Raw genomic sequence first — 12,025 nt, forward strand, 5'->3', positions numbered from 1 at the left:
AAAAAAAAATCCCCAATAAATTCATTTTTTGGAAATAAAAAAAGAAAAAAAACAATAAAAGTACATATATTTGGTATCGGCGCGTCCGTAACAACCTGCCCTATAAAACTGTCCCATTAGTTAACCCCTTTAGCGAAAATAAAAAACGAAGCAAAAAATAATGATTTATTATCATACCGCTGAACAAAAAGGGCAATAACGCGCGATCAAAAAGACGCATATAAATATAAATGGTACTGCTGAAAACGTCATCTTGTCCCGCAAAAAATGAGCCGCCAGACAGCGTCATCAGCGAAAAAATAAAAGTTATAGCTCGCAGAATAAAGCGATGCAAAAATAATTATTTTTTAATATAAAATAGTTTTCATTGCATAAAACCGCCAAAACATAAAAAAACGACATAAATGAGGTATCGCTGTAACCGTACTGACCCAAACAATAAAAGCGCTTTATCAATTTTACCGCACGCGAAACGGTGAAAATGCACCCCCCAAAAGAAATTCATGAAACGCTGGTTTTTGTTCATTCTGCGTCCCAAATATCGGAATAAAAAGCGATCAAAAAATGTCACGTGCCCGAAATTGGTACCAATAAAAATGTCAACTCGTCCAGCAAAAAATAAGACCTCACATGACTCGCTGGGTCAAAATAGGAAAAAAAATATAGCTCTCAATATGTGGTGAGGCAAAAACTATTTTTACAATAAAAAGCGTCTTTTAGGGTGTGACAGGTGCCAAAAATAAAACCGCCATAAATAGTAAACCAAACCCCCCGTTATCACCCCCTTAGTTAGGGAAAAATAATAAAATTAAAAGAAAATGTATTTATTTCCATTTTCCCATTAGGGTTAGGGCTAGGGCTAGGGCTAGGGCTGAGATTAGGGTTAGGGGTGGAGTTAGAATTGGGGGTTTCCACTGTTTGGGCACATCAGGTGCTCTCCAAATGCAACATGGCGTCGGATCTCAATTCCAGCCAATTCTGCGTTAAAAAAGTCAAATGGTGCTCCTTCCAAGCTCTGCCATGCGCCCAAACAGTGTTTTACCCCCACATATAGGGTATCAGCCTGCTCAGAACAAATTGCAAAACAACTTTTGGGGTCCAATTTCTCCTGTTACCCTTAGGAAAATAAAAAATTGGGGGCAAAAATATCATTTTTGTGGAAAATGATTTTTTTATTTTCACTCCCGGGCGTTATAAACTTCTGTGAATCACTTGGGGGTTCAAAGTGCTCACCACACATTTACATAAGTTCCGTGGGGGGTCTAGCTTCCAAAATGGGGTCACTTGTGGGGGGTTTCCACTGTTTATGTACATCAGGGGCTCTCCAAAAGCAACATGACACCCGCAGACCATTCCATCAAAGTCTGCATTCCAAAACGTCACTACTTCCCTTCCGAGCCCCGATGTGTGCCCATACAGTAGTTTTCTCCCACATATGAGGTATCAGCGTACTCAGGAAAAATTGGACAACAACTTTTGGGGTACAATTTCTCCTGGTACCCTTGGGAAAATAAAAAATTGGGACTAATTGATCATGTTTGTGGAAAAAATACGATTTTTTTTATTTTCATGCCCGGGCATTATAAACTTCTGTGAAGCCCTTGGGGGTTCAAAGTGCTCACTACACATCTAGATAAGTTCCTTGGGGGGTCTAGTTTCCAAAATGGTGTCATTTGTGGGGGGGTTTCCACTGTTTTGGTACATCAGGGGTTTTCCAATCGCGACATGGTGTCCGATCTCAATTCCAGCCAAAAACGACAAATGGCGCTGCTTCCTTTCCGAGCTCTGCCATGTGCCCAAATAGTGGTTTACCCCCACAAGTGGGGTATCAGCGTACTCAGGACAAATTGCACAATAACTTTTAGGGTCCTGTTACCCTTGAAAAAATAAAAATTGGGGGTGAAAAGATCATTTTTGTGGAAAAAATATGATTTTTTAATTGTACCACTGTACGTAATAAACTTCTGTGAAGCCCTTGTGGGTTCAACGTTCTCACCACACATCTAGATAAGTTCCTTGGGGGGTCTAGTTTCCAAAATGGGGTCACTTGTGGGGGGTTTCCTCTGTTTAGGTACATCAGGGGCACTCCAAACGCGACATGGCGTCCAATCTGAATTCCAGCCAATTTTGCATTGAACAAGTCAAATGGCGCTCCTTCCCTTCTGAGCTCTGCCATGCGCCGAAACAGTGGTTTCCCCCCATATATCAGGTATCAGCGTACTCAGGACAAATTGCACAATAACTTTTGCAGTCCAATTTCTCCTGTTACCCTTGGTAAAATAAAAAAAATTGAACCTGAAGTATTTTTTGTGTGAAAAAAAAGTTAAATGTTCATTTTTTTAAAAATTTCAAAAAATTCCTGTGACGCACCTAAAGGGTTAATAAACTTCTTGAATGTTGTTTTGAGCACCTTAACGGGTGCAGTTTTTAGAATGGTGTCACTTTTGAGTATTATCTATCATATAGACCCCGCAAAGTGGCTTCAAATGTGATGTGGTCCGTAAAAATAAAATGGTGTTGCAAAAATGAGAAATCGCTGGTCAATTTTTAACCCTTATAACTTCCTAACAAAAAAAAAATTTTGGTTCCAAAATTGTGCTGATGTAAAGTAAACATGTGGGAAATGTTACTTACAGGGCTGTGGAGTAGGAGTCGGAGTCGTGGAGTCGGAGTCGGTGCTCATTTTGGTGGAGTCGGAGTCGGAGTTGGAGTCGGTATAAAATGGACCGACTCCGACTCCTAAAATATATAATAAATTGGGTACAGTAATTCAATGCAGAATATGCTGAATATTTTTTCATAGGAGTTTGGGAAAGTTATGAAATGTCCTGTAAATGGCTGTTATATTCCTGATCTAAGGCTACATTCACACACAGCGTTTTTCCTGTGTTTTTTGAGGATACGTTTTTCAGCTGCAAAAGCTGATCATCTTTTTAAAAAACTGCATCACCTGAAAGGTTTTTGAGCTCATAGATAATGTTTTCAATAGCAAAAGCAGATTAGAAATCTGCTCTATCTATCCATTTATCCATATCTGTCTATCCATATCGTATCTGTACCAAAAAGAATGAAAACCGGGTAGTACACCAATATATATTCTGTTCTATCTAAATATCTTGATTATTGGATCATAAAAATGATTAAATGTCTGAGGTTCACATTGTACTACAATAAATTTTTCACTTAAATATAAGCAATATGTGTCGGAGTCGGAGTCGTGGAGTTGGAGTTGGAGTCGGTGTAAGGGAAATTGAGGAGTCGGAGTCGGAGTCGAAGGTTTGGCTTACCGACTCCACAGCCCTGGTTACTTATCAAGTTTTTTGTGTGCTGTATCTCTGTGATTTAAGGGCATAAAAATTCAAAGTTGGAAAATTGCGAAATTTTCTCCAAATTTCCATTTTTTTCACAAATAAACGCAAGTTATTTGAATGAAATTTTACCACTAACATGAAGTACAATATGTCACGAGAAAACTATGTCAGAATCACCGGGATCCATGGAAGCGTTTCAGAGTTATTACCTCATAAAGGGACAGTGGTCAGAATTGTAAAAATTGGCCCGGTCATGAACGTGGAAACCACCCTTGGGGCTTAAGGGGTTAATTATTGGAAAAATATCTATCTTTCTTTATTTGGGGATTTTTTCTAAATAGTTTTACACTTTGCAATTTTTTTTTACATTGTCCCAGAGTAAAACATTACTTTATAACATCAGATCGCTGATCTGATGTTCTGTAATGCGGAGTATCAGATCAGCAATTTGACAGGCAGGGAAGGAGGCTTCTCAGGTCCTGCTTTCTGCAGGCACCTTACCTGCTGGATCCAGAATGACCCGGTAGCCATCTCGGGGCCAGGGGTCTCCATGGAGACCATCAGGACAGCACGATTGCATCGTGTTGTCCTGATGGAAGCACGCAGGGAGCCCCCTCCCTGCGCGATGCTCCTCTATGCTGCTGTAAATACTGGCAGTGCCATCAGAGGAGTTAAATCCCCACGATTGGTGCTAGCATACAGCTGACACCGGCATCTGATCGCTGTGGTGCTCAGCGTGAGTCCTCGCGATCGGCGCAACGTACTAGTACTGCCGTTTGCGGGAATGCACCTCCCGCAGAGCAATACTAAAACGGTGCATGACGGGAAGGGGTTAAAATGCTTGTTTAATGATTATCTTGCAGTGTTAACAGGTTGTCAATCACAGAGTCCTTTTAAAGGGACTGCAGCCTGGTCATAGGTCACGCTGTTTACAATCCTTCTCACTCATTACTTCCCCCACCCTAATCACACTTTAGAGAGAAACTACATAAATGAATCAGTGTCAATGCTGCTATGATTATAAGACTTTATTAGCTCTAAAGGTCACTCTATAGACACACAGCTTGATATTCCCTTCAGTTAGTAATTCAATATATTTTAGCTCTTTCGTTCAGCAAAAAAAATAAATAAAGGTCTGCAGTAATTAAAGTCTTGACCTATTTTACCGAAAAAACGAAATGACAGTACACAGCCTGTAAATACATGGAGCATGTCAGCAACATAGAACATTTTTTTTATTCTAATTTTGGAACGTACAGACTAAGGCCTCCTTCACATGACCAGGAAGTCCGTGTCCTTATGCCATCCATATGTATGTATGTAACATTCGTGTAGTATTATTATTATTATTGCACCATTTATTCCATGGCGCCTCACATGTGAGGAGGGGTGTACATAAAAAACAAGTAAAGTAATCTTAAAACACATAGGTCACGACTGGTAGAGGAGGAGAGAGGACCCTGCCCGCAAGGGCTCACAATCTACAAGGGCTGGGTGAGGATACAATAGGTGAGAGCAGAGCTGGTCGTGCAGCGGTTTGGTGGATCGGTGGTTACTGCAGGTTGTAGGCTTGTCAAAAGAGGTAGGTCTTCAAGTTACTTTTGAAGGTTTCCACGGTAGGTGAGAGTCTGATATGTTGTGGTAGAGAGTTCCAGAGTAGGGGAGGTGGGCGGGAGAAATCTTGTATGCGATTGTGGGAAGAGGAGATAAGAGAGGAGTCAAGGAGATCTTGTGAGGTTCGGCGGTTGTATGCAGGTAAGTACAGTGAGACGAGGTCACAGATGTATGGAGGGCACAGGTTATGGATGGCTTTGTATGTCGTGGTTAGGGTTTTAAACTGGAGTCTTTGGGTAATGGGGAACCAGTGCAGGGATTGACAGACGGGGGGGGGATTCCAGGGAATAGTGGGGGAACGGGTGGTTTAGTTGGGCAGCAGAGATTAGAATAGATTGGAGGGGTGCGAGAGTGTTAAAGGGGATGTTACAGAGCAGAAGGTTGCAGTAGTCAAGGTGAGAGATGATGAAGGGGGGGTATGGATTAGGGTTTTTGCATATCTTCTTGGTTGAGTAACGTACGGATCCGGGAAATTTTTTTGAGTTGAAGTCAGCAGGATGTGGAGTCGGCTTGGATATGTGGTTTGAAGGAGAGATCAGAGTCAAGGATTACCCCAAGGCAGTGAGCTTGTGGGACAGGGGAGAGTGAGCAGCCATTTACTTTAATGGATAGGTCCATTGGGGGGGGTGGAATGGAATGGGGGAAAGATAATGAGTTCTGTTTTGTCCATATTAAGTTTTAGAAATCTAGCGGAGAAGAAGCATGAAACAGCAGACAGACATTGTTGGATTCTGGTTAGTAGGGTGGTGATATCTGGTCCAGAGATGTAGATCTGTGTGTCGTCAGCATAGAGAGGATACAGAAAGCCGTGGGACTCTATGAGCTGTCCCAGGCCGAAGGTGTAAATGTGTATCAATTTGCTGTCCATGTTTCACATCTGTGTACCGTCTGTGTGACACGTATCGGCGCCTGGGAAAAGAAGAAACGTTCGTGCTGTTCCCAGGCACCAGCTGCTGAAGGCAGCTCTCATCATTGTTGATTGGTCTCCCTGAGATCAGAGCGACAAGGCGAGAATGAAAGCGAGTATAGTTTTGTTCTTTTATTTTTAAATAAATGTGTAGGCGAGGGTGTGGATTTATATTTCAAATAAAGGATTTTATTCTTGTTGTGTGTGTTTATTTCCAAACTTATTTTGGGGTTAGTAATAGAGGTGTCTTATAGACGCCTCTCTATTACTAACCCCTGGGCTTGATGTCAGCTGCCAATACAAAGCTGACATCAACCCCATCCCTATTACCTAACTTGCCACTGCACCAGGGCAAGTGGGAAGAGTGCGGCTAAGCTCCAGTATTGGCGCATCTTATGGATGCGCCATTTCTGGGGCCGGTTGAAGGCTGATGTTGGACCCCTGTGAAAGGGGGAGAAAGGTGGGAGAAGCAATATTTCTGGCCCTTTCCCAGATTATTAATATCAACCCACAGCTGTCTGTTTAGCCTTTGCTGCTTTGAATTTATAGGGGGACCCTACAACATTTTTTCTCTGGGGCCCCCCTTAAATTCACCAGTAAAGGCTAAGCAAACAGCTGTGAGCTGTTATTAATAGCCTGAGAACCTTTAGGGTTATTTTTCCTTTTCCCAAATTATTAAACATCAGGCCCCAGCCGTGGGCTTTTCCCAAACCATTATTTTTTTTAATCTAATTATTTATTTTACACAAGAGGGACACAGCGGGTGCTGAATACCACTCCCATCATTATTGCCTGGTCGAGCTGATCACAGGGAGACCGGGCGACAATGATGAGAGGTGCAAACTGTACCGCTTCTTCCCAGGCGACAGTGGGTGTCACGCTGATGAAACACGGATGTCATCCATGTGTGGCACATATTTTGTCAGTGCTGCTGATATAAAAAAAAAAAAAAAATGGTGTGCGTGTGTCCGTATTTGTGATCCTTAAAAAATGGACCGCATACGGACACAAAAAACGGACATGTAAAGAGGGCCTAATGTGATATCATAAAGTGGATCACTGGAGGCAAGTGTTAATAAAAATGGAATACGTATACAGATTAATTCTTTGTGATAAATTCACTTTTTATAGATCGTTTTGGACGCTCCTAACACCAAAATGCAGACCGTGTACTAGTTAATGTTCCTGATTCTCTAGAAAGATATTCAACATGGACTTACCCAAAAGGAATTCCCAGAGCACCCAAGGGTGTCACTAGCACAGCTGGAGCAGCAGTATATGCAAGGAAATTTCCAATCTGCCCCAAAGCCACTAGAAAAAAGTCAAGATAAAGTTATGAAACACATATACAGCTGCCCTATTATACATAACCAAAAGATATATTTTTTCTCCAATAGGCTGAACTTATTTTTTAATTTAGAATATCAATAATGAAGATTTCATCACAGGAATCTACTAGATTAAACTGTCTCATCATTGATATTAAGTGAAAAAAAAATCCTGACAAAATAAGAAAATCCAGCAATTGTAATTGGTGACTTACTGGTAATTGTGCCTATCCACCATATCAGGTCTGTAAGGTAAGACACACCTTCAATAAAGAATGAGAAATATACTAAGAAATAAGCACAGATACAGCTGTTATAATGGATAATACTTCTAAATAATGGTTCAAGTATATTTATTAGCATTTCTCAAGAATAAGGAAATACCATTGTTATTGTGACGGCGTAAGGACATTTGAGTAACAGCTTGTTGCCATCACATTCAGAACCTACGCTCATGCCGTCATAGGGGTCATCCGGGCTGATGATAGTGATATGATGGGTCATCAACATCAGTGGTGGAGGTCCAACTTCCTGTATGGGCTGGATGTAAAGAATGAAAGGGACATGCACCGTACAGCTTACTGTGTAGAGGTCACTGAAACGTGACCCCATTCACTTGTATTATGTTTCAGCAGCAAACTGCGACATTTAACATCATGATCTGTGTAGTGGCCAAAGGCGCCATGTAACATCAAACCGAGCCAACGTTCAGACAGAAGCATATACAGATCGCAATGTACAGACCGCGGGTCTCCTGGCCCAAACTTACAGCCTCATATATGCCTATAAGGCAGCATTCAGACATCCATGTTGTATCCTTTTTTTTCACGGATAGAACTTGTACCCATTATAATCTATGGTGCTATTCACGTCTGTTTTTTCATGGCCTGTGTGTCCATGCAAAACCTACAAAGAAATGTCCTTTGTTCGCTGGTATCTCGGATGACAAGTAACAATACAAGTCTATGGATCCGTGAAAAACATATAATACATGGAACTGTGTGCTGTCCATATTTCACACTGAACACAGATTAATCAAATAAATAGCTCTTGTGTAGCCATCCAAATGTTAAACCTATAAATGATACACAACTGATTAATAAAATTTACATTATTTTTGAATACCGTAATCGAAAAATATTAAAAACAGAAGTAACAAGGGAAAGAGAATCCTCAGAATTTTGCAGTTCAGTGAGGCTGTCATAATATAGTATATAAGTCAGCAAGTAAAAATTGAATACAAAAGTATTTACACATGTTATTAAAGCTAAGACTTGGTCTTAGACTGCATAGTTTTTTGTCCAAAACTGGAAACAGTTGAGAGCAGGGACAAGCACAGACTCAGATAAAAATAACAGTCAGTGAGTACAACACAATGTGTTATGTAAATATTAATAAAAGTCGCTATAAGGCTAAGTGCACACGTTGCAGAAAATTTCTGCACAAAAACCTGAATCCCTTCCCAGAAACCGCACCTATTTTTCCGCGGCGGTTTTTGTGCGTTTTTTGCGCGGTTTTGATGCGTTTTTTACCGCAGCGGTTTCTAAAAGCATGGGAGAAGCCTAAACCGCGGAAAAAAACGCAAAATTAATGTGCATGCTGCGGTTTTTACCGCGATGCGGTTTTTTCGCGGTAAAGAACGCATCAATGTGCACAAAAAGTGCAAAATGCATAGAAATGACTGTGCACCTTATTTTTAGCGGTTTTATAGTGAAAACCGTGGTAAAAACCGCTAAAAAAAGGCTGTGTGTGAACACAGCCTAATAAATGTATATTGAAAAAACCCTGTGGTATAATCAGTGTCATAAAGTGACCAGTGCATCTGAAAGAAATTTGCAGAGAAGGCTTGCAGAGCAATGACCATGCAAAAAAATACAGATCAAAAAAAGGTCCTCATTCAAATACACTTAGATTCAGAGAGAGCGATGGCACAAAAATACTATAATGCTTAAACAGAGTTAAGGGCTAACAAAATATCATGATCTATGTGCAAAAGAGCTGGCAGAGTGATATCAAATACTGACCCCACGGTGGCTGCACTTAATGGCTTATATAGTATACTAGTTGAAGAGCCCGGCGTTGCCCGGGCACAGTAACTAACTGTCGTCCCGCTCTCTCCCTCCGCAGCCCCACTCTCCATCCGTGTCTTGCTCTCTCCCTCCGCTATCCCGCTCTCCATCCGTGTCCCGCTCTCTCCCTCCGCAGCCCCACTCTCCATCCGTGTCTTGCTCTCTTCCTCCGCTATCCCGCTCTCCATCCGTGTCCCGCTCTCTCCCTCCGCGTCCCGCTCTCTCCCTCCGCAGCCCCACTCTCCATCCGTGTCTTGCTCTCTCCTTCCGCTATCCCGCTCTCTCCCTCCACAGCCCCGCTCTCCATCAGTGTCCCACTCTCTCCCTCGCAGCTCCGGTCTCCACCTGCGTCCCGCACTTTCCCTCTGCAACCCCGCTCTCCAGCCGCCAGTGGGCGGGGCTATGTTGAGTGGGCGTGGCTTGATACATACACACACTTACTTAAACTCAGCTTTATAGATTATGATAGCCCCAATGGACTGTAATATTGTGATGGATTCGCATATAACACTGCAAAGTATAGGAGAAGCTGTGACATTTCTTTACTCACTTATCCATGAAAAACACTCATGACACACTAATGCTAAAAATTAACACACGGACCATACACTGATGACACACTAAGGGTTCATACCCATTTGCAAGAAATACAGATGAGTGCAATCCGATAAAAAAAACAGATTGCTCTCGGACCAATGTTATTCAATAAGTGACATTTCATCTGCGATCTTTTTCTCAGCTGAAAACAGATTGAGAAAAAAAAAAATCGCAGCAAGCTGCGTATTGCTGCATATCTCGGAAGAGAATCAGCAATACAAGTCAATGGGTGAAAGAAAAAAAACGCACAGCACTCACACAATGCGAGTGCTGTCCGATTTTTACGCAACCGGTGTCCTTTGAAAAGCTGGCAATTCATGTCCGGCTACTGTAAAATCATACTGACAGCTCACAAAACACTAGATATATACACATAGAATAGATATATAAATATATATACACTCACTGGCCACTTTATTAGGTACACCTGTCCAACTGTGTGTTAAGACTTAATTTCTAATCAGCCAATCACATGGCGGCAACTCAGTGCATTTAGGCATGTAGACATGGTCAAGACAATCTCCTGCAGTTCAAACCGAGCATCAGTATGGGGAAGAAAGGTGATTTGAGTGCCTTTGAACGTGGCATGATTGTTGGTGCCAGAAGGGCTGGTCTGAGAATTTCAGAAACTGCTGATCTACTGGGATTTTCACGCACAACCATCTCTAGGGTTTACAGAGAATGGTCCGAAAAAGAAAAAAAATCCAGTGAGCGGCAGTTCTGTGGCCGGAAATGCCATGTTGATGCCAGAGGTCAGAGGAGAATGGGCAGACTGGTTCGAGCTGATAGAAAGGCAACAGTGACTCAAATTGCCACCCGTTACAACCAAGGTAGGCAGAAGAGCATCTCTGAACGCACAGTGCGTCGAACTTTGAGGCAGATGGGCTACAGCAGCAGAAGACCACACTGGGTACCACTCCTCTCAGCTAAGAACAGGAAACTGAGGCTACAATTTGCACAAGCTCATCGAAATTGGACAGTAGAAGATTGGAAAAACGTTGCCTGGTCTGATGAGTCTCGATTTCTGCTGCGACATTCGGATGGTAGGGTCAGAATTTGGCGTAAACAACATGAAAGCATGGATCCATCCTGCCTTGTATCAACGGTTCAGGCTGGTGGTGGTGGTGTCATGGTGTGGGGAATTTTTTCTGGGCACTCTTTGGGCCCCTTGGTACCAATTGAGCATCGTTGCAACGCCACAGCCTACCTGAGTATTGTTGCTGACCATGTCCATCCCTTTATGACCACAATGTACCCAACATCTGATGGCTACTTTCAGCAGGATAATGCGCCATGTCATAAAGCTCGAATCATCTCAGATTGGTTTCTTGAACATGACAATGAGTTTACTGTACTCAAATGGCCTCCTCAGTCACCAGATCTCAATCCAATAGAGCATCTTTGGGATGTGGTGGAACGGGAGATTCGCATCAGGGATGTGCAGCCGACAAATCTGCGCCAACTGTGTGATGCCATCATGTCAATATGGTCCAAAATCTCTGAGGAATGCTTCCAGCACCTTGTTGAATCTCTGCCACGAAGAATTGAGGCAGTTCTGAAGGCAAAAGGGGGTCCAACCCCTTACTAGCATGGTGTACCTAATAAAGTGGCCAGTGAGTGTATATATATATATATATATAGATGTCAGTGACACACACACATATATACTGTATATATATATATATATATATATATATATATACATACACACACACATACATAATATAGATATATACATATACTATAGATACATACATAATAGATTTATATATAGATATAGAGAGATAGAGTTGGGTAGGTGATATATATATTTATTATATATATACACACACACGTCAGATACAAATTCAATGAGTATAGTGTGTGTGCAAAATTATTGACATGCAATTAATAAGTCTTAAGGGCCTGTCACACTAAGCGATATCGCTAGCAATATCGCTATAACTTGTGACGTTATAGCGATATTGCTAGCGATATCGCTATGTCTGATACTTACCTACAACACGCTCCCCCGCTGGTTATCGCTGATCGCGCGAGAACGTCCAGGACTGTTTCTCGTCGTCAGCTTCCTGCGGCGCTTCCTGTGGAGAGACGAGCGACGAGCGTGGAGCCGGGCGGGAGGACGCAGGATCGCCTAGTGTGACAGGTAAGTAGCGACCCCCGTCCCCAGCGATGTCGCTGGTGAGATCTGCCTGTGTG

The 12,025-nt window shown here is 42.2% G+C and overlaps 1 protein-coding gene across 1 annotated transcript in view; it reads right to left on the bottom strand.

Moving 5' to 3' along the window:
- Positions 1-12,025, bottom strand: part of NIPA1 (NIPA magnesium transporter 1) — a 47,927-nt gene that overhangs the window by 20,131 nt on the left and 15,771 nt on the right. Inside the window, exons 2-3 of the mRNA XM_073541466.1 lie at positions 7,376-7,423; positions 7,053-7,143 (exon numbers count right to left, since the gene is read on the bottom strand). Of these exons, the coding sequence (XP_073397567.1) occupies positions 7,053-7,143; positions 7,376-7,423 (139 nt within the window). The remainder of the gene's footprint in view (positions 1-7,052; positions 7,144-7,375; positions 7,424-12,025) is intronic.

This window comes from Dendrobates tinctorius, unplaced genomic scaffold, assembly GCF_039654945.1.
Source record: "Dendrobates tinctorius isolate UK_male_01 unplaced genomic scaffold, ASM3965494v1 ptg000121l, whole genome shotgun sequence".
In the NCBI taxonomy this organism is placed as follows: Eukaryota; Metazoa; Chordata; class Amphibia; order Anura; family Dendrobatidae; genus Dendrobates; species Dendrobates tinctorius.